This window comes from Rhinichthys klamathensis, unplaced genomic scaffold, assembly GCF_029890125.1.
Source record: "Rhinichthys klamathensis goyatoka isolate OS25496 unplaced genomic scaffold, OSU_Roscu_1.1 h1tg000181l_1, whole genome shotgun sequence".
Classification (NCBI taxonomy): Eukaryota; Metazoa; Chordata; class Actinopteri; order Cypriniformes; family Leuciscidae; genus Rhinichthys; species Rhinichthys klamathensis.
This window is the reverse complement of record NW_026606709.1, coordinates 4,011,738-4,037,805: the sequence shown is the minus strand read 5'-3', so window position 1 is coordinate 4,037,805 and position 26,068 is coordinate 4,011,738. Positions and strand designations below refer to the sequence as shown.

The following is a 26,068-nucleotide window of genomic DNA, read 5'->3' as shown; positions in this document are numbered from 1 at the left end:
CTTCAAAAACATAAAAAAAAAAAAAAATCTTACTGACCCCAAACTTTTGAACAGTATAAATGCTAAACATTATGTAGGCTAACTAATCACTAATTGAGTTTTCGGTTTCCTCCTGCAGTGGTTGATGTAGCAAAGCAAAAAAAAAATCCTGCTTGGATCATCACATCATAGACTGTGCACTGACAGCCCTTTAGTGATTGTTGTGGATACTGTTGCAATGGCAGGTTGATGTTTAGATGTCGTATCTGCATTTCTGCTAAAAATAGCTTCATTTTGGCACCGGAGGTGTTCTAAGCAGCAAAGCAGAATATGAACATTTTACTTCATTAAGTGTAGGCAACAGAAAGTCTGAGGGCACAAGTTGTTATAGACATACTTTAGGTTTGAGTTGAGTTGTGGCTGTCTGGGATGCATCAAGATTCTCAGGACACAACTCTTCTGTCCCCACTTGATGTCAAAATGAGATTAAAGTAAATCAGATCTGCAGTGGAATCTGGTAAACAGTTTAATGAACTTGAACGGTGTTTCTGTGTGTCACCCGTCAGAGAGTTTAGGTGCCACTAGTACAAGTACACAGAGATTTGAGAGGGCTGGCAATTAAGCTTTTGAAGGGGCACCATAGACTTGTCAGGGTTGTTTGACAGGAATGAAAACGAGGTTTTGAGGGATAGAAGTACACTGCATTCAATGGATTGTGGTGTTTAACTACATGCTAATTGTTCAACTGACACAACATCCTTCCAAAAAACCTTTCAATAGACAAAAACTCTGTAAAATTCAGTGTCATCCACCCTGACTAAGGTCTTGCATTTGTTCATCTACCATCAAATAATTTCATCACTTGTCTTGCCCTCACAGTCAAACTCCTGAGTCAGAAATGCAACAATACTGACACTGGACTGTGCTCTGAAGGTTTTAAAGGGTTAATTCAGGAAAGATAAAAATGTAGTCATCATTAACTAAATTCCACACCTGTGCTTTCTTTCTTCTCCAGAACATAAAAGGAGAAATTTTGAAGAATGGCTTTTCAATGAAACAATATATATATATATATATATATATAATATATGAATGACCATTGGTTATGACGGTGTTTGAAAGCAAGTGGCCTGTTGGGCTTGAGCGTGCTGTGTGTGTGTGTGTGTGTGTAGAGGGAGGGGCCATTTCCTCGTGTCTTTGTGGCAGAGTTTCAGTCAGTCTGTGGTTTATAGAGGACCGGAAGGCTTGAATGAAGAAAACGGCTCTTATGTTTTACTCATTGTCCTGGGATTATTTGGACTAATTTTAACAGACAGAAGGTGAGATTACTCTGGTTTAACTCTGATCACAACCTTACCCCTGCTAGTCCTGTGTTTTCATTGGTTGACAGTATAATTCAACTTGGCAACAGTACATTAGCGGAGGACTCTTGAAAAGCTTTTGTGTATTTTGACACACATTAGTTTTTGTTTTCTACTTTGTGAGTGTGACATATTGTTAGATCTTATTTTATTTTGTAATTATTCTGTTATTTACATGAATATTTTAAATGATATGAATCTACTTCATTTCTTTTTTCCTCAGACATTTGGTCACCTGTCTGCTTTATTTCTGACTTTCTCGTGGGTTTGTTTTCCAACATGTAAGAACAAGTTTAAGCAGTTTTTTAATTAAGCACATTTTTCAGTCTTGTTAGTTTGCATTTTTCATCTGGCACCATTGCATGGTTAAGGAAATGCATTTTACATATGTGCATTTCTAACTTCCTTCAAGTTTTTATTGCCTCTTTATGTTCCTGTATTGCAGGACGAGCTCTGAAACACTTTTGCTAGCTATTCCTGCTCCTTATGGTCAGTTCCCACTTCGGTTTGCGAACTAAATGAGCTGTTCTGTGTTGGTACTTTCCCACAAGGTTTTTATTGATAGTACAGATCCAAAGTGCAGCCATGTTCAAATATACTGTATGGTGTTTTTACCATAAGCTGGAAATTATTCAAAGTAAGGTTGATTATTATGTTGCTATTTGTAACCATAACTACTTAAAAGTGGATGTTATGTGTCAAACTTCCATGTACAAACATGAAATGAGTTTAGTGACCAAAGGTCAGACAATAATCCTTTACTGGAACAAACTGTTGCTATTTAACTCAATGTTGTTCTGATAATGAAGCCATTATCTTTAACTGAACTCTCTGTATATGTCAGGTCAGACCACAGACTTCTTTTACTTTCTATACTTAGCTAGGAATGCCAAAGTTGGCACAAACTGTGTTTTAGACTCTGGGAATGCGGAACATTTGTACTTTTTCCCATGCTCACATTTTAGCAGCAATTATTATTTTACATTCCCTAGACCACACGTGGTTTGACATCGACCTGGGTCACTCTTCTACTCATTACAGCTGCAAAACCCAGCGAGACATTTCTAATAGATATACATGCAGGTGATTGCTCTGTTGTGATGTTTCATCTCTTTTCCCAGACAGGGGATTATGGGAAGAGGTTGCCATGGTAACTCAGAGGCCAGTTATATAGACTGATCCAGGCCATGCCCTGAGGTTAGCTGCATTATTCACCTGAGGATGCTTAAGATGTTTTGTTAGGCAGGTATGCTTATACAAACAAGTTAAGGTAGTTAATTCCAGCAGAATTCCCAAGCTGCCTTTTCTGGTAAATCTACCTCATCTCCAACCACTTTCCATCTTTTATCCGTATATCAGACATCAGCACCAAAATGCTGTTAAAACTATGATACTAATTGCCGGATATGGCCTTTAAGCACCTTCAACGAAAAAGGTTAAAACCATGGTAATTTGTCTTGTGTAAAATAACGACACGCATAATTGTATAACAGATAGGGCGAGAGTTTCAGAGTTTGGTCTGGTTTTAGTAAGAAAATATTTAACTCTTCTTCTAATAGGTCTAAAAATGTCTTCATCTGTTCAGCATTAATCCAGTTGGATGACATTTCTTTCCACAGTGTCAGTAATTATCATTTTGAGTCCTGTGTGACAGGTTTACAACTAAACCACGTGAAGTGTTGTCGGCTTTTTCAGAACTTTGGCTCATACCGTTTGACAGCATTCTTATTTATGTCTAAACGTGTAAGTGTTCAAACTATTAATTTTACGATGTGTTTCACATGTAGCATCAGAACTTTTCCGGCAGTGTTGCAACTTCTTCATTTTGACAACCGGCCCTGATCACACATGACCTTTAAATAGAAAAATGATGAGAAATGTGTTGATAAGAACAAATGTGTGAAAGCGCAACAGGCGCTTATTATATACTTATGATTTCTGCATGTTTCTTTAAGTGTTTTGATACTTAGTAGGAAAGTACTACTGTTGTCTTTTCTGTCGTATTTTAATGTAATATTTAATTATTTACAAATATTAATATTTGTATTTTTTTATTAGTTTTTTATTTATTTAATTCAAATCCAAATTTTATGGAAGCATGGGTGGAGATGCACAACTCACTGTCACAGTGCTAGTGTTGTGGATGGTTGCAAGTTTGTTAGATGTTTGCATAAGACTTTGTGTCATTGAATAAACAGGCAATGAATAAATACGGACAAACTCACTGGGGATATATTAACAAAATATATATTTTTAGACTAATATCAAAATAAATTCTGATATCAGTAGCTGCGTTTACATGGACCCTAATAATCCGTTTGTAATCGGAATATCTGACTAGTAGCAGAGTTAAAAAAATGTGTTAGTCACATGTAGCTAACCATGTCATTCAGTATGAATTGGTTAAAAGAACATAATTTGTTTTGAAGCTTGTGACATATAAACGTGCACATCATCCCGATCACTTATTTAGGGTTCATGTAGACACTATGTTTGGAATTATCAATCAGAATGATTTCATTCCGGTTGAAACAAAAAAACATCCATGTAAAGTAAACGTAGCTACTAAAATACAGGCATTTAGAGGCTTTCTCCCCAGCCTTAAAAGAAAGCTTGTTTCAATCCTAGCCACAAACTGAGCCAAAACTGAGATGAATGGACCAATCACACATGAAGCTGTTCTTACACCATCACCACCATCATATATTTACTGCCAGCACAACAGCATCATTCATTGTCAGACACGGACAGTCCCATGCAGCCTATTGGCCTAAGATGTTTAGATTGGCCTAAGTGAAGAAAAGGCCTGAGAAAGCCATAGAAAGACTCTCTTTGTGCTCACTAATGCATTAAAATCCCCATGCTTTAATTTAACAGGACATGGGCTCTTCATTTGCATGCGGGCATGCCTTTGACAAGACGGTTTACAGTAGAAAGCAACACACTTGGTCTTGGATTTCCTGTTCGTTGCATCCAAATGGTGATTTCTGATGTCAAAAAAGAGGGCTAGACTTTCAATAAAATTCTAGTTTTACAACATTAAGTAAAAATTGCAAGATATAAACTCGGAATTCTGACTTTATAACACGCAATTGCGACTTTATATCTCGCAATTCTGACATCTTTTCTCAGAATTGTTAGATGTAAACTCGCAATTGCATGTTATAAAGTCGCAATTCCCTATAATTGGACTTTATAACTTGCAATTGCGAGTTTATAAACACAATTCTGACTTCATAACACACAATTGCGACTTTATATCACGCAATTCTGAGATAAAAAGTCAGAATTACGAGATGTAAACTCGCAATTGTGAGAAAAAAAGTCGCAATTGTGAGATAAAATGTCGCAATTACCTTTTTTATTTTTTATTCTGTGGCGGAAACTAGCTTCCATAGTGTGCATTAATGATGTTAACGTTGCAATGGCATTATTATCTTGTCTGCAAATTTTATGCATTTGCTTTTTTATTTCTTAATGAAAAGTCCTAAGGAAAGTCAGTTCACTCTGCTGCCATATTTGCAATGCCTTCAGGCATGCAATACCAACTCCTACCTACAATATTTAAATGGGGAAATACTGAAGTTTAAAAAACTGCTTGCCAAATTCACATTTAAATCAGCAAAATCTGACATGAACTTTCCCATAAATGCCATCTATGCAGCTGCAGTTACACGATGACTTTACGAATTGGTGATTGGCTATTTTATTTAAAATGCTTGACTAATTCCACTATATTGCACGTTGCAGTTGCTCGCATTCATAGTAATGCTAGTGAACCGTCTAGGTTTACAGACATTGGTTGAAGTCCGCAAAAAGAATAAACTTACTAACCCCTTTACTTATTTACTTCCTTAGTACACGTTCCTCGTCTTATTATGAAAGATTAATCGGTGTGTGTAATTAAAAAAAAATAGTTGCCTTTGTAATATTTAATCATGACAATGTGATAACTTGCTCTTTCTCTAAAATGTCTTTCCTTTTCTGTTGGTCACCACACGGGTAGATAATATTAGCTAATGGCATTGCAAAATTGGCCTGGATTCATTTTGGTATATAACACTCACATTTTCTAATTCTTGTTTGCAAAATAATGTGAATTCTGAAGGAGAATTCACGTTAACTTCATTTCTTAACATCAGTGTATTTTATTAAAAAGTAACAACTTGCTCCGCTTCTGAAATAACTTTACTTTTTGGATGATATGGTCCTCTTATTTTTACATTTTTATTTTATTTATTTATTTTTCCCCAAAAAACCTGCCAGAGACCATTTTAAGTAATTTTCTAAAGGATTAAATCAAGTCCCTCCCAACATTGTATCAGTGTAAAAAGTACTTGAAAACCATACTTGAGTAAAAGTACAGATACTTTACAGCAAAAAGGACTTTTGCAAGTTATACAAGTTAAAAGTCACCAATTCCAATATGACTTGAGTAAAGGTCTTAAGTACTTAAGTACTTTTAAAATCAGTAATCAATTTTAGGCTCAAACATGCACTAGTCCTTAACAACTAAGAGACATGCCAGTGAAAAACAAGAAACAGTTGATTTGTGAGGAGGAGAGCAATCACGTTTATTTTCTAAAGTCGAAATAAAACTGAGCAGCTCAAAATTGCAATAAATCCAGGTCGACACAGCAGCTTGTTTCAGTTAAGCTTAAGTGCTCAAAAAGGACATAAGTAAACCAATATCCTTCAAAAAGGTCTTCAATATGACGGATAAAATAATGTTAAGTAAATTTATCTAGTCAACGTCTACTTGAACTGGATGTGCTGGTTTTGGCCTCATCACTGGCTTCAGTCATGTCTTCATCTCATATGAAACACCTGCGATTCAGCAACTACCTGCTAATCCATCACATTTGCGTAAAGTAGCCTTGTTGACAAGTATGGGTAAGGGCAAAACGCACAATATATAGTACACTCAATGCCCCGTAGATCATGGCGATATCACTACTTCTGTAGCAGAAATAAACTGCTGCAGAAAAAGTTAGGTGCCATGCAAAATGTCAAAAGTATCACAAAAGTAATGGAGTAAAGAGTGCATACTTATTCAAAAATGTTATCAAGTAGAGAGTAAAAATTGCTACTATCTTTGATGCTCAGTAAAACTACAAAGTAGCCAAAAAGATACTTAAGTACGGTAACTAATTACATTTACTCAAACACTTTACACTGGAAATATGTCACATTATGAAAGTAAAATGGGAGAGAGAAACCTGTCTGTACTTTTGTTTTTGATTTTGGTACTTTTTTTACTTATTTTTTTCCCAAGAGTCTTTGTTAGTGTACTGATGTTTTGGAATGATTGAAGTTTTAGCTCATACAATGTGAGAACCACATGAGAAAAAAAGTTATTTTAAAATTTTTTTTCTATTCCGTCGTGGAAACAACCATCCATAGATAATTTGCATGCAGTTATTTTTCCATATCCAAAACATAACTGAATTCCTCATGTGCAACATAATGACCCATGTCATTTTTAGATCTGAGCTTTTCTAGGCCGTCTACAGATATGTGCGTGCCTTTTTTTGTCAAAGCTTCAGGAAACATTTTTCAGGAAACATTTCTTGGTTGAGGTGAACAAAAAAGCTTCCTCATAGGTTGAATATTGATCATCCAAACAATCTCAAACACTTTGTTTGTTCTTCAATTGACGCAGAGGAACTTGTGGTTATTTTTAGCTTTTTGTTTCAAGTTGAAGTCACTTTTAGTTTCAAGGCCACTTTTATACCAGCCCTGACTGATATCAGGAGCACAAAAAACAGACCTCTTGCATTTCACTTCTGCACAGAAGCCAGAAGCCTGAATTTGCATGTTCATATTACTCAATTGAAGTCCGCATACAGTGTGGCTTTTACAGTATATCAAATAAACTGCTTTTGAAACGGCTACCATTCCATTTATATCCATCCTTCTTTTGTCTCCTGCAGCTGTTGGCAGAAGCAGTCCTGATGAGCAAGGTCGTCCAAATGAGAAGTTGAATCGTGGATGCAGATTCAGCAATAAGAGCCAAACTGGAGTAAATGGAAGAGTTTCAGACCTACGGCCACCACTGCATCCCAAACCACAAGGTAGAGAGTTGCGCACAATATGCATAAACGCATAAATCCTTCCTCAGTTCCACAGTGTTGATAACTACTCATGCAAAGCCGTACAAATTTACCAGAAGTACATGCTAAACCACTACACACAAACACGTCTTCCCCTTTACAACAGGCTCTGAACACTAAATGTTACCACTAACGGAATTCAAATCAGCATGGCTACTGATTAATGCTGAAATAACACTACTGAAATGAGTAAAGCATCCTCAGAGTGTCCTTGAACCCAAGCTTGATAACTAAGCAGAGTGTGTTTGAAAAGTGTGAATGATTTCCTAGTGATATGCGTCACAGTTAAACATTTGTGAAGTTCCTTTGGTTTTAAATAAAATACAGACAATCCTAGACTCTAATAAAATACAGACAATCCTAGACTCTAATAATGTCTTTACTCTTCATGTTTACTGAAAAGTGTTCAGAACATTGACTGCATTAACGATTGTTGGTTTCAAAATGTTTCAAAGATCGACATTGGACCGGAACAGAATTCCTCCTTCATAGATCAGAAATTGTATCGTTCCTCTATATTCCTATGTAAAATTAAAGCAAAAAGTCCACTGACATAAACCTCAAAGACCACACTCACTTAATTAGAGATGTGTGAAATGAGTACCCACTATTTATATCTGGATGGAGCCTTGAGCTCTGCAGTATCCACCCCATAAGATTGACTGAGATTAGCTGTGATTCGCTCACCGCAGGTAGGGACAGACTTTTCGGCTTCAAGATGCACTTCATCTCACTTTGCTGAGAATTCTCAGGTTCCATCGCAACACACTAAAGCTGCACTGCCACCTTGTGGTGATTACAGCTTCCAGTTTAATAACACTAAACCAAGTGCTTCCTTAAACATCTTCACTGAGGGGTTCAATATGAGAAAATATTTCATAGAATTTCCATTTGGGCAATTTGTTTTACGTTTCCTTGCATTTTGGGATGCAGTTTGAGGTGTAGTAAAAGCTCAGGGCTGGTTTGCCCTTGGGCAAGACACTTAACATCACGTGACCCTTGGTGCTTATCCCTGAAAGTTCATGCTGCTTTTATGCCACTCTAGTGACATGGCATGGAGATTGTGGAAACTGATTCCAAGTCAAGTCACCTTTATTTATATAGTGCTTTATACAATACAGATTGTTTCAAAGCAGCTTAATAGTGATAACAGGGAAATGGTCATCAATTATTAAATTAGTTCATTTAATCTATAAAGCAGTTCTGCCAAAAATGATGTCATCGTCCAGCTCAGTTCAGTTCTCATACAACAGCGTCAGTACAGTCAGATCAATAATATTGTTGAATATTAAGTGTCCCCAACTAAGCAAGCCAGAGGCAACAGTGGCAAGGAACCCAAGCTCCCATCAGGTGACAGATTGGAGAAAACAAACCTTGGGAGAAACCAGGCTCAGTCGGGTGGCCAGTTCTCCTCTGGCCAATGAACGAACACGGTGTCATTATGATTCAGGCTGCAACACAAGTCAGAATTCAGATCAGGATCTGTAGCATTCAAATATTCATTCAGTTCCTATGCTTGAACATCGATTCATCATGCCGAAGCTGGTCATAGGGTCTATGCGGAGGACCTGTCTGGTTCTTGTGGTCTCTCCTGAGGATCTGTACCGATGGCTGTCAGGTCGACGAGGCCTTCACAGGGGATTGTCTAGTAGACACGGTCTCTGCTGACATTCAGGGCTGCGTTTTGGTCGTGTCTAGGTGCAGGTCCACCATCTGATCTGGAAATGGACCGGATCAGGCATGACTACGGTAACCTCGGGATAAGGATGAGACAGACAGACTAATTATAGCTTTGATGCCATTCTTCTTGCGATGTAACAAGTACATCGGTGTTATAGGAAGTGTTCCTGTTGACCTAATTTATGCAGCCTAACAATCATTTAACTGATTTGAATAATAGAAATTGATAATGTGTATGCCAGGTTAAAGAGATGCGTTTTTAGTCTAGATTTAAACTAGATTCATTACTTTTAACTTATGTGCCATCCAGAAACTTGCGCTCTGCAAGCGAACGTCGTCTTGTGGTGCCATCTCAAAGAGGCACAAAATCTCTTTCTCTGACCTTTACCATGACTGTTCTCTGCTGGTGGAATGGTCTCCCTAACTCAACCAGAGCTGCTGAGTCCGTAGCCATTTTCAAGAAACGGGTGAAGACGCATCTTTTTCGGCAGCACTTGCTCCAGTAATGATAACACTTTCTCTTCTATTTATATATATATAAAAAAGAAAATTTACATGTACTGCGTTAGATTAAACTGAGAAGGGTCATAGCACTTGCATATTGTTGTCTTACTGTTAGTTTAACTGCTTCTATTGTTCTCATTTGTTAGTCGCTATGAGTAAAAGCATCTGCTAAATGAATAAATGTAAATGTAAACTGACAGATTGTGTCTGCTTCCCGAACAAGGCTAGGAAGACTATTCCAGAGTTCGGGTACTAAATAGGAAAAGGATCTACCGCCTGCCACTCAATATGTTTCCACCTTCCACTCATGCTGTTTGCTATAGCATGTAAATATAATCTCTGTCCTCTTTGTGATTTTTCTGCAGTGCCTCCTAAGCCAGCACACCTTCAGAGTCCGGTGACGGAAGTCTCCTTTCCTCTGGGTGCTGGAACGTTACTCATCATACCCAGCATGGAGGGGGGAGGAGTAGGAGGAGTAGGAGGGAAGGGCCGAGTGTCCAACCTCATCAGTCGCTTTGAGGTGAACAGGTAAACTTGGGATCAATTTCTACTTCTCTTGTCTCTGTTCATGTAAATGTAAATACTGACAAGTTCATTGATCTTGTTTGGTTTTGCAGAAGTTTACCTTGAAAGCACTATAAGTCGCTTTGGATAAACACGTCTGGCTGATGATCAGTGTTTGACATATATTTATAGATTCTGCCCTTAGTGTAGTTTTGAGGTAGTTTTTGAGGTCATGAGTACACTACCATTCAAAAGTTTGGGTCAGTAAGATTTATTTGTATTTTTTTCTGAAAGAACAAATATCTCACTAACTGTCTCATTAACACACACGTATCTTCTTTGACCTTACACAAGAAGATCAAAAAGCAGAAGTGTTTTCTTTTGTGTTTGATAACTTCAACATGAGAGGTAAAATTAATTTATCAATTTATGTCTAGCCATCTTTTTTTCGGGTACAACTACATTGAAAGTGCTTAAAGCTGCGTACTTAAGTGTGCAAAGATTTATACTTTTTAATGGCTCATGTCTAACTCTAAATTATGTTTTACTGCCAAGTGCCAATAGAGCCGTTCAGTCATTTATAGGCCAACCTGGAAGGCTAATTCACCATGGGCTCCCTCTGGAATTTCTAATAGGTTTTTAAGAGTTTAAGGTCTGTGGCTGAAGAGACTTCTACATGTTATTCTACAACATTAATAGTGGTGTATAGCATGTCTCTTAGTTGTTGAGGACTAGTGCATGTTTGAGCCCACATTTAGTACTAGTAAAATACTCAAGTACTGTTAAAATCAGATACTCTAAGGCCTGGTTTCACAGACAGGCCTTAGATTAAGCCAGGATTAGGCCTTTATTCAATTAGGACATTTAAGTAGCTTTAATAAACATGCCTTAGGAAAAAAAAAACATTACTGGTGTGCATCTTGAGACAAAACAATTGCAATGACAGTATGCCAGTACAAGTGGCTTTCAGTTAAGACCGCTCAAACAAGGCTTGTGAAACCGGGGGTAGGACTTTTACTCAAGTCTTATTGGAATTGGTGACTTGTAACTTTCAGTGGAGTCATTTTCACTGTAAAGTATCTGTACTTTTACTCAAATATGGTTTTCAGGAACTCTTTACACCTCTGAACAGTATTTACACTGTCAAACCTCAAACATGAATTTTGAAATCATTGAATTTTTTAACATACTTTGAACACTAATTCATGTCTAAACGTATAACCTCACATCCTTGTAGTAGTTATGTTGCGTCATATGTTTTAAAAGCATAACAGTTTCCAAAATCGCATTAGGGACAACTGTGTGTAAATTTTCTATAGCAAAACAACTGTGAAAATCTAATTTCCAAGGACACTCGTGATCCCATTTTACCAAATATATTTAGTTAGTTAGGAAGTTTTTTATTTTATATTTACAGACGCATTTGATTAGAATTCTATAGTACCAAGTTCAAGTTGCACTATTCATAGAGTGATCTTTGATCTATACTTTGCATAAACAGCCTACATTTAGGCTAATTTATTTAACTGAATTATTGGCAGAAGAATTGTTTATTGTAATTTATTATTAATACATTTAATTATTTAATAAACATTGGTGTCTTCAATCATATTGCTTTCGCTGCTGTTTTATGAAATGTATAAGCCTCCTGAAGCAGTGTATTACTGTTTTTACCATTGTTATGTGGGTTTAAGCACTAATGGCCCTTAACCATGATAAATTCAGTGTAATGCATCTGCTTTACTGCTGTGATATTCTCTACAGTCATCTGCTATAAGTATGTAGCTCAGCATTGGTGTCAGGTCACTGAGTTGGCTCATATGAAACCATATGGCCACCGTAACAAAATGGACTGACCATTAACCCCAGTTCCGCACAAATAATTCCCTGCGAGCCCTTATCCTGTTTTGCCTGCCTTTCTAAGTGCATTGTTTTGTGTGTGGGTCAGAATCTGTGCAGGAATTCATCCTGTAAGCTCTGAAGCAAAGTGAAAGAGCATGGGTTGATGGAGTAAACCGGGGTCTGAAATTTCTGCAGCTGTTTGGCCTGGTCCAACACATACTTATGAATGCTAAACAAAGAGCCATGACCCCAGACAACTGCAGGGGGTTGGTTTACAACCTCATGGGAAAAAAAACAATGAAATCCATACCCTTCTTACCCTTCTTGCGTGGCTTCATATGATAGCAAAAATGTTGCCTAGGATGTAACTACATTTTATCATACCAGATTAATAAGACTTGGATTTTGTTAGCCATCTACAGTTCTGAAATGTTTTGAGTGAAACACTGAACAATATGTTAGATGGCATATATTAATCTGTCTCAGCGGTCCAGAGCTCAACGATTATTAATAGCCGTCTGTAATCTGGAGTGTTAACTGTGGTGCTCCGTACACTCAGATCCACATCTCTGTTCTCTATCTCACAGGAAACGCTATCTGATCTAGAGGGCAGGTGGGCCATAGACAGGGAAACAGCTGGAGGTGCAGGATATCTGTGTGTGTGTGTGTGTGTGTGTGTGTGTACTTGTGTGTGTGCATGTACCACAAAGCCTTATGTTGTGGCATTTTGTTCGGTTTATGCTTGCTTACATGAAGTTATGAATGTATCACGTTTTTACGGTTTGCTTATGTGGAGTTCTGATTATTATTAGGGATGCACAATATATCAGTGACCATATCATCCAAAATGATCATATCTTTATATCAGTATTGGTCTGATTTAGGATGTTATTAGAAGCAAATGATATCAGTTATTGTCCATAACAAAAATATGTACTAATATTACATAGATTGTCACAATTTCTATATCGTGCATCCCTATTATTTATTATTCATCAGTCAAGTAAAGAATTCGTATTATGCCGCTCTCTGGAATACTTGATAATGATCGGTCTATCGCTATATGTGACATGATCATTTTGAGTTGGAAGTTGCAATGAGGCATTTGTGCAGAATGCAGATGCGATGCTAAGATGTTGTTGTTGTTGTTGTTGGTGTTTTTGAAGAAACAAAGTCTCAGCTTTCTATATGGTAATTGTTTCTTTACTGCTGACATTAAACAATAAATGCTGTTGACACTTTTTAATGTGGTGTATACCAATTGTCTTGATTATACTATATTATATATTGTAATATGTTGTATATTAACATATTTGAATATCTCATATTTTGAAGCGGAGTCAATCAGTCAAAACTAAATAATTGCATGAATAGAAAGCTGAGACTTTCCCTTTTCATTAAGTGCATGAAACATTTCTCTGGTCAAAGTGACTCAATTTGATGGAGCAGATCTTCTCATGTTTCTTCACGTAGTAAAATCATTTCAGCTTGAATCAATATTTCATGTCCATTTTATTTATTTATTTATTAAGTAGCCATGTGGAATCATATAAAGTCAGCTGGTCATTACCACAAAATAAATCCCTTCAGGGTGATAAAAGCATGACTAGTCTCTCTGGATGCACTGTATATGATCTCTTACATATTTTATAGTTTGCTTCCACTGTTCCTGAAAGCATTTTGTGTGTCTCCTGTGTGTGTGTGTGTGTGCGTGTGCGTGCGCGCGCTTGCATGTTGGCATGTATTCTGAAGTAGGGCAGCCGCGTCTCATGGGACGCTCTGCAGCCGAGTTCTATACCTCTCCTCACCCTCCCTGTTCCTCCCATCCTCCTCCCTGTTCCTCCTCCTATCCTCTTTTCCTCCACTCCTCCCATGACCCGCACATTCATACAACGTCCCCTGCAACACACACATGCAGACAGAGCCAGAGGAAGTTTGTTCAACACAATATTTAAAATCACGCTCGCATGCACAACACATTTTTCTCTTCTCTGCATCTTTCTATTTCTCCAACACTGTTCATCGTAAAAGTTTGTTGTTGAGTACAGACGAGTTATCTGTCTCTAAAGAGGGTGACCTTTCTTTACTCTGTCTGTCTCTCTCTCTTTCTCTCTCTCTCACACACACAGTCACACAGACAGTCGGAGGGAGGGCGCTCCTCTGAAGCAGGTCAGCAGATCTCCTAACTCCAGTCCACCTCATAAGAACTACCAGAGACCGGCGGAGCAGCCCACAGACTCCGGCGCGAACAGCCCACGTCATGCTCTCAAACCCCCCAATGGGGTTCTAACACAAATGAACAGAGACCGGGACAGAGAGCGGGACATGGATGGAGTTACGCACGACACAGTTCCGGTCGTGAGGATAGAAACGCAGGGACTGCTGAATGGAGATGCTGCCAATATGGCGAAGAGGGCAATAATGGACGAGGACTGTGTAGATCTGCCTCATGCTCGCATAGACCAGACCGAAGAGCCGGAGAGGAAAGCTCCTGAGCAGCGGGACGTGGTGATGAACAGCATCCCTGAGCAGAAGGTAAGAGATTTTTGTTATCTGAGGGGATTGGTGAAGCATACTTTGTCATAATACTGCAAAGATCATCTCAGATGTTGTCAGTGTGTGTGAGTGTGGTTATGGAGTCAGTATTGACTCTGTCACACTGAAAGTTATTTGACACCTCAGGCCCGGCTATGTGCAATGTGCTGTCTCATCCGCTAGATTCACATGCTGACGTTTACATGAGACTCGTTTTTTTTTTTTTTTTTTTTTTTTTTTTTTACTTTAGCCTTACAGACCAGGCCTTCATTTCCTCTAAAGAAAACATTGCAGATGGATTAATGCTTTCAGGTTTTTTTTTTTTCCTTATTGCTTTTAAATACAGTTGCTATATATACCGGTAACCAATTTTAATTAAATAAATAAATATATACATTTCATTAAAATTGTTTGCTATATATATACACATGCATACATTTATACATGCATACATTTTATACATATATATATATATATATATATATATATTAATTATTCGCATGCTGTCTGATGAAGCTTTCTGGGGGCGCGTTTCGGATGTTTGCGCACAGAACACTTCTTGAAAACGTCAGTCCTTCCTCTAATAATATAGGGAACAACTCTGAACACACGAGACACACTTGGATAAAATGTTTCTTATGGTCTTAAAAACCTAAAAGTTTATGCTTAAATGCTTAATTTATTGACTACTACATGACTAAAGTTAAGTATTTTTGGACTGGATAGTGTGTAAAGCAGCCAGCAAGTGTCCAGCATACTTGTGAACTTTGCATGCTGTGATGCTTTTTAAATGCCATTGGAACTTCATGAATTTGGGTTAAGAGAATGTCTAGTACTTGAATCTAGATTAAGAATAAACTCAAATATAACAAACATTTTAGGTCAGTAAATAATTTCCTTACTTCCATTTGTGTTATTTCATAGTTTTAAATATTTTTATATTAGTTAAAATATTATTTATTTATTATATTTATATCTATTATTTAATTTGTTATTATTATTCAAATTATTCATGTAACATTTTTGGTCACTGCATAATTCTCTTCCATTTGTATTATTTCATAGTTTTAATTATTTTGATATGAATTAATTGCAATTAGTGTGTGTGTATATATATATATATATATATATATTTGTTTTATTATTATTAATATTTTTGGTCACAATAAAATTCACATACTTCCACATACTTGTCATTTTGTAGTTTCAATTATTTTAATAGTAATTAAAAAAAAAAATTGAATGTTTTATTGTTTTATGCATTTTATCAATAAAATAAAATGTTCTTTCATAAAATGTAAAACCAGTTTTTCTGTGAATCTGAACATCTGTGAAGCTTCAAGAACACAGACCTTCCATCTTCTGTCCATGCCAGAATCTCTTTCATTGGCTTTACTTGTTTCCTCTTATCCATCCTTTCATTTCCTGTCCTCTGAGGTACGTTTCAACAATATGCTTCTTTTGAATTGCAGTCAATTGTGGCAAAAGCTGGATATATTGGAAGTTAGTTGGTTTCTTTCATCGGCTAAGTGGTGCAGGGTGTCCGAAACAGTTCAAAGGTTATTTATGTGAGCTGAGGTTGTAGATTCTGATAAGAAAAGATAGGCTATGTGTCTTCAGAGTGCTGACAGGCAGATACTAGAACTGCTTGTGGTCAGTGTGCATCAGGAAGTTCCTTTAACAGACCTCAGTGTGTACAGCGTGTGTAAGCCAGTGGATGTTCATTCGTGTATGGGTGTGATAGCGAGGAAGAGGGGAAGAAATGTTATGGTGAGGTGAGGAATGTAGGTGGAGTGGGAGTCAACTTCTGAATTGGCTTTGCCCTTGACCTTTATGTTCAGAGTTCTGTTTCCTTCAGCCATGTGAGCTGCTGTGCTGAGCTGGGTGTCGCAACAAAGGATTTCTGCAGTGTTAGTTCCCTCTCAGCAAAATCCAACCAAAATCTCTTGTATAATTTAAGTTCAAATGAGCTCAAAGCTCAGAACTTTAGACACTCTGAATAATTTATAGTGCTTCAAGAAGAGTTGGAAAAGTTTGAAATCAAACGTGTGTAAAATGTGACAGAAAAAAAAAACTTTTGATAGTGAATAAAGGTCATGTTCCAACCCCAAATCTAAAAAAAAAAAAATATATATATTTTGCTAAAAGACTAATATATTTTTTAAAATTGTGACATTATTTTCATTAGTATATAAATAATACTAATATTTGTTGTACTGCTATTAATTATGTCAATTTTTTTAAATTAAAAAATATCTAGTGCGAATCACCATTTATAATAATAAGTATAACAAACTCAAAAGTAAAGTATCTGGACACTTTACAATAATGGGAATTGGGGAAAAATTGTTTAAATGTCATGAAAGAATTTCACTATTCAAACATCTTGATATTTATAATTATATTTTATGCCCAATATAATTGCTTTTTTTTTCTTTCTTTTTTTCTTCGATTATATTTGTGACAATTCACATTCAAAGATCTTTAACACCAACATTTGCATGAATCAAAGAAAGATATAAAGAGATGAAAACTGATTTTCATTTGCATCTGATACAATATTCAAGTTAATATATCAAACTTCTTTTGTTTAGGAAACCAACGAGCAGAAGCTCTACAAGATAGCAAATGAACTTCTGCAGACAGAGAAGGCCTATGTTACACGACTTAACTTATTAGATAAGGTAAGTGCTCATTTAGTTTTTTTCCATGAGGGCATGCAATGCAATGCTTTTTTTTTTTTTTTTTTTGGTAGACTGAACTCTTGTAAGTGGGAAACCAGGAGCATTGTTTTCTAATATGGCAATCTGAACATTTTAAAGATAGTAGTAAGCACACAGATCATACATCATCTAACTCTGGGCCTGCTGTGCAGGTGTTTTATGCCAAGCTGATAGAAGAGGCACGAAAAGACACATTCCCCGTGGATGTGGTGATGAAAATCTTTTCCAACATCTCTTCCATTAATGCCTTCCACAGCCAGTTCCTTCTGCCTGACTTGGAAAAACGCATGGGAGAATGGTAAGACATTCACACTCTCACTTTGTGGCAATTGGTTTTGGTTTAATTGGAAGAAATATGTTCTTAATGCTCTGAGACTTTTCTACCAGGACGTCAACACCTCGCATTGGGGACATCCTACAGAAGCTCACTCCCTTCCTGAAGATGTATGCTGAGTATGTGAGGAACTTTGATCATGCCATGGATCTGGTGAAGCAATGGACAGAGCGATCACCTCCATTTAAAGCTATCATTCTGGAAATCCAGGTGATTTTTAAAAAGAGGGTTTTTTTTTCCATAACCAGAGAGCTGGATGACTACTGGAATGCCAGTAGAATTAAATCATATAATACAATTTAATATTAAATGAGTAATTTAGTGTTATTCCGTGTAATAACACTGAATTAAAATTAAGTTAATTTATTGTACAAAATATATACATATATAGTAAAAAAAAACGAAGAAAAAAAATGTATTGATAAGGTCAGGATGTTGGTAGATTTTATACCTGATATAAAAGAGAACTACCACCAATAATTTAAAAATAGACAAAAGGGGCTTTTACAGCAGTGGAATGTTTTCATAGTTCCTATAACTATTGGTGGAAGTACCCGCTTTTTCACATCACAGGAACTGGGAACGATTTTAGTTATAGGAATTAGCTCCTACTTCAGAGTAGGGTTCTAACCCAGCACAATAGGAACTACCAGTGACATAAGTGTAGGTTGATTAGCCGAACGCATGCCATACGAAACACTGTGTGTTTAAACGGCTTTTTAAAAAAGACGGGTTCCAGTTTTCTCCATGAACTGACTCCACGAACATTGAAAACAGCGATAGATGGACTGACGCCAAAGTCCAGCCAGTTCTCAATCTTTACGCTTTGGAGTTGTTGAAGTTGTTGAATGCCGTGCTTAAATGACGTCACTGACGGCCAGCTTACATTAGAGTTCCTACTGGTGGTGTGACTGCAACCAGGAAAATGGCCCTAGGAAACATTGCGTTTTTTGGGCTTTTGGGGTTTTTGCGTTTTCATTGCGTAAAATGGCCCTAGGAAAACATTGCGTTTTTGCGTTTTATAACTACCCAGCGTGAAAGCCCCTAAATTGTGGCTAGTTTAACTGGCCAGGGCTGCGTTTCTCAAAAGCATTGTGAGCTAGCTAAGTTGGTCGTAGAGACCATTGGTTCTGTAGGATCTACTTCTGCTTACGATACTTTTGAGAAACGCAGCCCTGGCCGTTGTCTTTACTCTATCTCGATATATCTGTACCTTTTTGCCTTCTTTAGTGATTCATGTGTGCATGTTTGTGTGTTTAGAGTCAAGAAGTGTGTGGCAGTCTGACGCTGCAGAATCACATGTTGGAGCCTGTTCAGAGAGTGCCACGATACGAGATGCTGCTCAAAGACTATCTGAAGAAACTTCCACAGGATCACATAGACCGGCGGGATGCTGAAAGTGAGTTCAGGAGTGAGCAGGTTCCTAAGACAGTCGTTAAACGTGACCTTTCTTAAATATGAAATCTTTGTCTTTGCAGAGTCTTTAGAGATTATTTCCATGGCTGCCACGCATTCCAACACTGCCATTAAGAAAACAGTGAGTGTTTTTCCTCTGCTGTACAACTGAATCTCTAGATTATGTCTCATTAGCTATGCTTACATCCACTCATTTTTATGTGCAGTTTGGGATATTGCATTAAAAAAACGTTGGATGGAAACGGCAAGATGCGCATTAATTCAAAATATGCACTCAATTGAGACGGATACATTTTTTGATCCAATAATCCAATAAAACTTGTGCATAAGCTATGATGAAAATAAAATTCTGAAATGCCTTAGCCAAAGTCTGTTGTCAAAGTGGTTTAATTACCTCTCAGAACTGTCTTAGACTATTGTGTTCCCAAACACACACAAAAAACACAAATAAAGTAATTAATTACTAGATTATATTTTTTATAAGATTACTTATATTTTCAACAGTGTAATTAGATTACTACACTAATTACTCTCTTTAAAAAGTAAAAAGTATGTCTTTACTTGTTGCTAATTACTTCTTTAAATCCCATATCATTGACCAGTTGACCAGGATAGACATAAAACTGCTCTTTTAATTCTTTATATAAATAATATAAAATTGCATAAATTATTCTTAAACTGACCAAAGTATTTAAAGGGAGAAGGTTACATTAGAAACATACATTTTTACATTAGACATTCAATTTTGATGTTAAATCCACTATTGTTTTATATAGAATTTGTCTAGTCTATCTCCAAATATAATTTTTTTAAATAAATTCTCATAAATGTTTTGACACTTCAAATCAGGCTAAAAAGCTGTATTTTTAAAATTAGTGCAGCCAATGCTCATGTAAAAATAAAAAAGTGCTTTTCTCTTAAAATTGAAAGGCAAGACCACTTAACATTTTTTTTTTTTTTTCATTAATGTTTCTGTTTTTGGTCTTTCTCTTTATCTCTTAGGAAAACCTTAAGAAATTGTTAGAAATTTATGAGATGTTGGGAGAAGAAGAGGACATTGTGAACCCCTCGAATGAGTTAATAAAGGAGGGTCATATTCTAAAACTGGCGGCCAGAAATACCTCAGCCATGGACAGATATCTCTTCCTGGTGAGGACAACTAATTATTGTCCATGCTATTTCAGTCATTGATGAGTTACTATAAATATCTAGCTTTAAATAAAACAGTTTTAATTAGCATTTGGCTATTCATTTTCTTACATACCTACTTACTCTTTCCTACAGTTCAACAACATGCTTCTGTACTGCGTTCCCAAGTTCAGCTTGGTGGGACAGAAGTTTACAGTGCGCACACGTATTGGCATTGAAGGTATGAAGGTGATGGAGACGTTCAATGAGGATTATCCTCACACCTTTCAGGTTTCCGGAAAGGAACGTACACTGGAGCTGCAGGCCAGGTACAGACCGTACCATCTGTGCTTGCCACCTTTCTATAAGTGCTGGCATTTATAATGCATACAGAATATTCTTTTGTTTTTAATGGTCGTTGCCTCATTACAGCTCTGAACAGGATAAAAAAAGCTGGATAAAGGTAAGAATTTAATATTCACGTTTTTATACTTGATGAATATTACATTGTCATTAGAAGTCCATTTTCAAAATTGACTTCCTCTGTGATTTAGGCATTCCAGGAAACGATACACATCTCCCTCCAGAAAAATGAGACCTTTAAGTCAGCATGCAAAGATGTGGAGGAAACATCGGTCAGTATTTATTCTCAGAAGTGTAAAATTCACCTGGACTATTCAATTCAATTCAAATTTATTTGTATAGCGCTTTTCACAATACATATTGTTTCAAAGCAGCTTTACAGAAAGTGCATTTCAGAAATGTACATAGAAAAAATACTACATAATAACACAAGATACCGAATGCTCTGTTATTGTAAGGGAATTTGTAAGGGTACATTTACATAGCAGAAAGGGTTTTGCCATGTATTGACTTTTTTAATATTGATATTATTTAAAATAATGATTAAATTTGAACAATAATTTAAATAACTGAATATTTGTAATTAAAATAATAATTTATTTAAAATATTTTAATTAGTAATTAAATTAACAATTAAAGTCTTAATGAAACAGAAGTGGAGGCAGATGAACATTAAATAATTGGAGTCCTGCAAACATCACCCGAAAAAAAGTCATTTTCACCAGAAGCATTGATCACAAAAAGATCTATAACAAATTATATAGGCTGAATTTTCATTTGATGTCAACTTTAAAATCAGTCTGTTAAACTATTTAAATGAATCGTTTCAATTATTTAATTTTGCCTTTGTATCATGTCTCCCCTTTAGACATGAGTACTATATTAATGATAATGCTTATTTTATTAGATGTTAGATGTTTCAATCTTATTGTTCAGGGCAAAGGGTCATTTTCTGTGTTGTTGTTTTTTTACTTAAGTATGAACATAAGGGCCCTATCATACACCCGTTTTTTGCTAGTTTCAGCCCGACGCAGTTATAATTTTCACGTCCTGCGCCACGATGTTTAAATAGCAAATGCATTTGCGCCCATCTGTGCGCCCATGGGCGTGGCGTGCTGGTCTGAAAACGAGGTGTATTCAGGCGCATTGTTGGCGCGTTGCTATTTTGAGGCATCTGAAATAGACTGTGCCATTGACCAACTGAAACCTGGTCTAAAGTCAATGGTGCAGTTTTTTAAAGGGCGCATTAGTAATATGTGCCTATTAGGGCTGTCACTTTACGTTCGAAAACCGATTGCACAATCGATCGGACCAACCAACACAAGTTTCGAAAACGAAAATAGGGAATCGATTTTAACAGACTTTTCTTTTTTTTAAACAAAAATGTGTTTTTAGGGTGGACAGATCAATACAGGACACAGAACATGTAGGATGTTGGAAAATAACAATGTCTTTTCTGTTAACCAAATGCTTTTTAATATTCGCTATTACTTCAATGCACAAGTGAACAAGCGTGCCGTTATTTGTTGCGTAGTGACGTGTGTGTAAAAGTAAGCCAGAAATGCGCAGATTCTGGGCAATACGCTGTATTTAATATATCATGAGGACTCACGAGTTGCGTATTTGCGCTAAATCCGCGCAGATTTGGCTTACATGAACTTCCCCAGCAAAGTGAGTAAACATAGAAACACGCCAGATTGGCTCGTGATTTGACAGCGTTTCCCGCCAAAGTTCATTAAATAAGTGTTAATTTCAATCCCTGAATGTTGCACTCCTGTTTGTCATTGTACACGAAACTTCACGCCAATAAATCATCAGAAATATTGCTGACTTGTGCGTCTCAAGCGCCCTCTTTACGCTCGTCCTAATGCCTGTTAGGTGTCCGTGGATTTGCCTATATTCGGTGTTGAAAATGGAAACGTCTTTAGACATGGAAAATCGATTTTACAATCGATTCAATGAACACTTATGTCTCAAAAATCGAACAGGATTTTTTCACAAAAGTGACAGCGCTAGTGCCTATAGGCGGGTCCACAACGCACGTACACTCTGCTTAATACACACACAGGGACGCACAGCACACAAACATACCAAATATTAAACATAAAAGGATTACAATGTAAAAGATTATTATAGTGTACATAAAGATATGGTGGAATCCGGCTTGTCCCGTAGATGGTCTGCTCGCGCGCTTTAACCTCACACACGAGCAGATCCGTTTCCTCTGGAGAAGCGTTCAGTCTTTCTGTTTGCAAATTCCGCCATGGCTGTTAAAGGGAATGGGAGATGAGACTCTGATTGGTTTATTGCACGTTACGCCCAAAACACACCCATTACTCAATAAGAGAATAGGGACAACACTTTTAGACCATGCGCTCCGACCATTTTTCCCGTCGTTAAACTAGCAAAAGTGGATTCAGACACGCCCTAAGTGCACTTGTGCCGTGCGCTTTAGACCGTGCGCTTAGATTGTTTATACATTTCATGTCTATATTTCTTTGTAGGAACTTAAGATATCGGAGCTGGGTAAAAGAGCCCCTCGCTGGATCCGAGACAACGAGGTGACCATGTGCATGAAGTGCAAAGAGGCCTTTTATGCTCTCACACGCAGGAGACATCACTGTCGGGCCTGTGGATACGTAAGCGGCAGCAAACTAAAAACATGTAGTGTTTTTACAGTTTTGAAGTGTATTACATGTGCTGAAATGTCGATTTCATTCAGGTGGTCTGCTCGAAGTGCTCAGACTACAAAGCCCCTCTGGAATATGATGGGAATAAGATGAACAAGGTGTGCAAAGACTGTTACTGCATCCTGACAGGCCATATAGAGAGTGAGGAGAGGGAGGGCAAGAAGAAGGGAATTCTAGAGGTGAGTTCAGAATCACATGAATCGCATACAGTGACCTGGGGTCAGAGCTGCATTCTTTAATGTATCAATTACCACACACTGTACTGTCAGAAAAAAGACTTCATATAACCTTTATATATACAGTTACGGAAGAAAATACGACGTGCTCGAACTGTTGTGGTGGATTCGGCAGCGGTAAGATCGGTTGGTGACACTTTATAATAACCTGCAGAAGTAATCCGTCATTAACATTCAGTAATGCTTAACAGATCAGCAGCTGATGTATATCTTCATATATATACTCATGAATTTACAAGTTCCAAGTTTCATTTCTAACTAATTTACACAAACTAATGATCTGTTTAGCATCATGTAATGCAATAATGTTAATATTATTATTCGACTTATTATAAAGTGTTGCCACAGGTATAGTGATGTTTTAACGTTCTGGTTTGGTGACGCTTAAGAAGAGGGAGCAAAGCTGATTAAGCTAATAATTTTAAAACACATTTGTGAAGTAGTGGTTTTGCTTGTTCCCTTTTCTAAATTATCACTTTGTGCATCATGAGAGCAAACTGACTCTTATCTGAAACTTATATTTTCTTTGGCTTTCTTTTTGTTTTGCTTGCTTTCTGTGAATCTCTCAAATCCTGTGAAGAACATGATAATTTCACCTCAAGATCACAATAAAAAGTAATAAATTGTATTTTGCATTTACTTCGTTAAGTAAATGAAGCTGTATTGTCATGACAATTAAACCCATTTGCCACCTTTACTTACTGTTATGCGTCCAGATATTTTGATGTTTTGTTTGGTTTTATTTTTTATTTGTCATGAAAAAATTTTCATACTTCATCCTTTGTAGGGTCACATGGACACTGAATATATATGTATATATTAATTATATACATTACTTTTTTATTTTGATGTTGAAGTGAATACGACCCCCATTAATTTGTATCTGAATACGGAAATTGTAAATTAATTACAGAAACTGACAAAAAAGAAATTACAATGTGACAAAACCAATATATAGATTTTTTTTCTAAAATACATAATTGTGTATAAAACCATGCAGGCTTTGTTAAATTGATTGATCTCATATAGGAGTGATGCAACATATACAGTGCTAAACATCTCCTCTTCTCCCTCACAGATTGAAGCTGCTCAGTTCTCAGGAAGCAGTATCATGTGTGGCTTCCTACAGTACTGTGAGAAGAACAAGCCCTGGCAGAAAGTCTGGTGTGTCATTCCTCAGAAAGAAGCTTTAGTTCTCTACTTGTACGGAGCACCTCAGGTCAGTGTGCTTGTATCTTCCTGAACCGTGCTATTTCTGTTCCTGTACATCACTTCCCTTTACTAAACAAAGATGCACTGTCCTCACAGGACGTCAAGGCCCAGTCCACAATTCCTCTGCTCGGCTACCAGGTGGAGGACAGCCCGAGACCCACCGACCCTCCCACAAGCTTCAGACTATCTCAGTCTAAATCAGTCCACAGCTTTGTCGCAGAAAGCGAGGAACTGAAACAGCGCTGGCTCAAAGTGATCCGTATGGCGGTGACGGGAGAGGAACCAGAATCGCCTGAAGAAAGCCATTCTACGGAAATCACCCAAGAACCAAGCTCTAACGGTGTCTGAGCAAAGAGAGCAAACTTTTCTTAAAGACTTCTCTACTGGTGTGGCGATGCAATTAGTAAGAAAAGTGTTGACGCTCCTGCTTGCGTTGCACAGACTTGCTGCGCCATCATTATTGGACGGTCTGAGCTACAGCATTTGTCCAGTTGTCCTAAAGTTCCATTTGGATTTGAACACATCTAGGATATGGGGGTTAAAAAGACATGGACATCAGCTTGACCCTTAGGGCTACTGGACAGATTTGAAGTTCATGCAAATGGAGCACATGTGAAGAGTACATGGAGGAACTAAGAGCTATTCCACCACCTTACTACAGCTGATGCACTGTTTCAAGTCGAATGTAAATATTGTACTGTAACAATTGGACAAAATATTGAACATTTTCATGTATGTAGTAGGCTATATTGAGGCAAAAATCCAGATTTGTGGATGCCATTGTAAAAGGACACAAGTCCTTTTCAAAAAGTCAAGATTGCAATCTACTAAATTGCATTCAGTTGCAGAACGCGGTGAATGCAATAGACACTCCTGTATGGCCATCGTTACTTTGCCACAACATGTGTTGACATCTTTGTTGATTCTAGGGTTGCAGCGGTATAGGCTATAGTTTCACGATATATAGTTATATTAAATTTGACAAGTACCATACCGTTTATATTTAATGGACGGTATTGAAAAAAAATTAACCGCACTGAGAATCTCATCTGCGCACGTGACACACACCTAGCTAGATGCTGAGGAAAATATTGTGAGGCTGAATAAATCTTCACTAAATTTGTAGCGCGGCTCCTATTCATTAAGTATACTTTGTTACTTTTGATAAGAAACAAAGTCTCAGGTTTAAAATTCGGTCAATTTTATCGCAAAATTCAAACAATAAAACCGTAGCGGCGCTCTTTAATGTGGTATGACAAATCGCTGCGGTGTCAGTTTAAGCGGGAGCGCGCAGTGAACGTGAACCGATCATGTTAACGTCAGAACAGAAGGTATTTGAAAGATCCAAAACAATTTACTGAAATGTATCTGCTGTCATTTAATCGCCTAATCAGGGTTTTAACCACGGAAAGACGTCAATAAAACTGCTTTTGAACATGTCAGGAAAC

The 26,068-nt window shown here is 37.1% G+C and overlaps 1 protein-coding gene across 5 annotated transcripts in view; it reads left to right on the top strand.

The window, feature by feature from the left end:
* Positions 1–25,775, top strand: part of fgd4a (FYVE, RhoGEF and PH domain containing 4a) — a 61,380-nt gene extending 35,605 nt beyond the window's left edge. For 3 of the 5 annotated variants that reach the window (XM_056261329.1, XM_056261333.1, XM_056261331.1), the window contains exons 3-19: positions 7,274–7,414; positions 10,003–10,165; positions 14,113–14,518; positions 17,113–17,202; positions 17,394–17,539; positions 17,629–17,785; positions 18,836–18,974; positions 19,054–19,112; positions 19,994–20,140; positions 20,276–20,448; positions 20,552–20,582; positions 20,674–20,754; positions 22,987–23,121; positions 23,205–23,351; positions 23,475–23,525; positions 24,487–24,627; positions 24,717–25,775. In XM_056261329.1, the coding sequence (XP_056117304.1) occupies positions 7,274–7,414; positions 10,003–10,165; positions 14,113–14,518; positions 17,113–17,202; positions 17,394–17,539; positions 17,629–17,785; positions 18,836–18,974; positions 19,054–19,112; positions 19,994–20,140; positions 20,276–20,448; positions 20,552–20,582; positions 20,674–20,754; positions 22,987–23,121; positions 23,205–23,351; positions 23,475–23,525; positions 24,487–24,627; positions 24,717–24,968 (2,459 nt within the window). In that variant the 3' untranslated portion in view covers positions 24,969–25,775. Of the gene's footprint in view, positions 1–1,145; positions 1,299–7,273; positions 7,415–10,002; positions 10,166–14,112; positions 14,519–17,112; positions 17,203–17,393; positions 17,540–17,628; positions 17,786–18,835; positions 18,975–19,053; positions 19,113–19,993; positions 20,141–20,275; positions 20,449–20,551; positions 20,583–20,673; positions 20,755–22,986; positions 23,122–23,204; positions 23,352–23,474; positions 23,526–24,486; positions 24,628–24,716 lie in introns of those variants that run through there. The other 2 variants (XM_056261334.1, XM_056261330.1) reach the window with 2 other exon arrangements.
* The last annotated feature ends 293 nt before the right edge of the window (positions 25,776–26,068 follow it).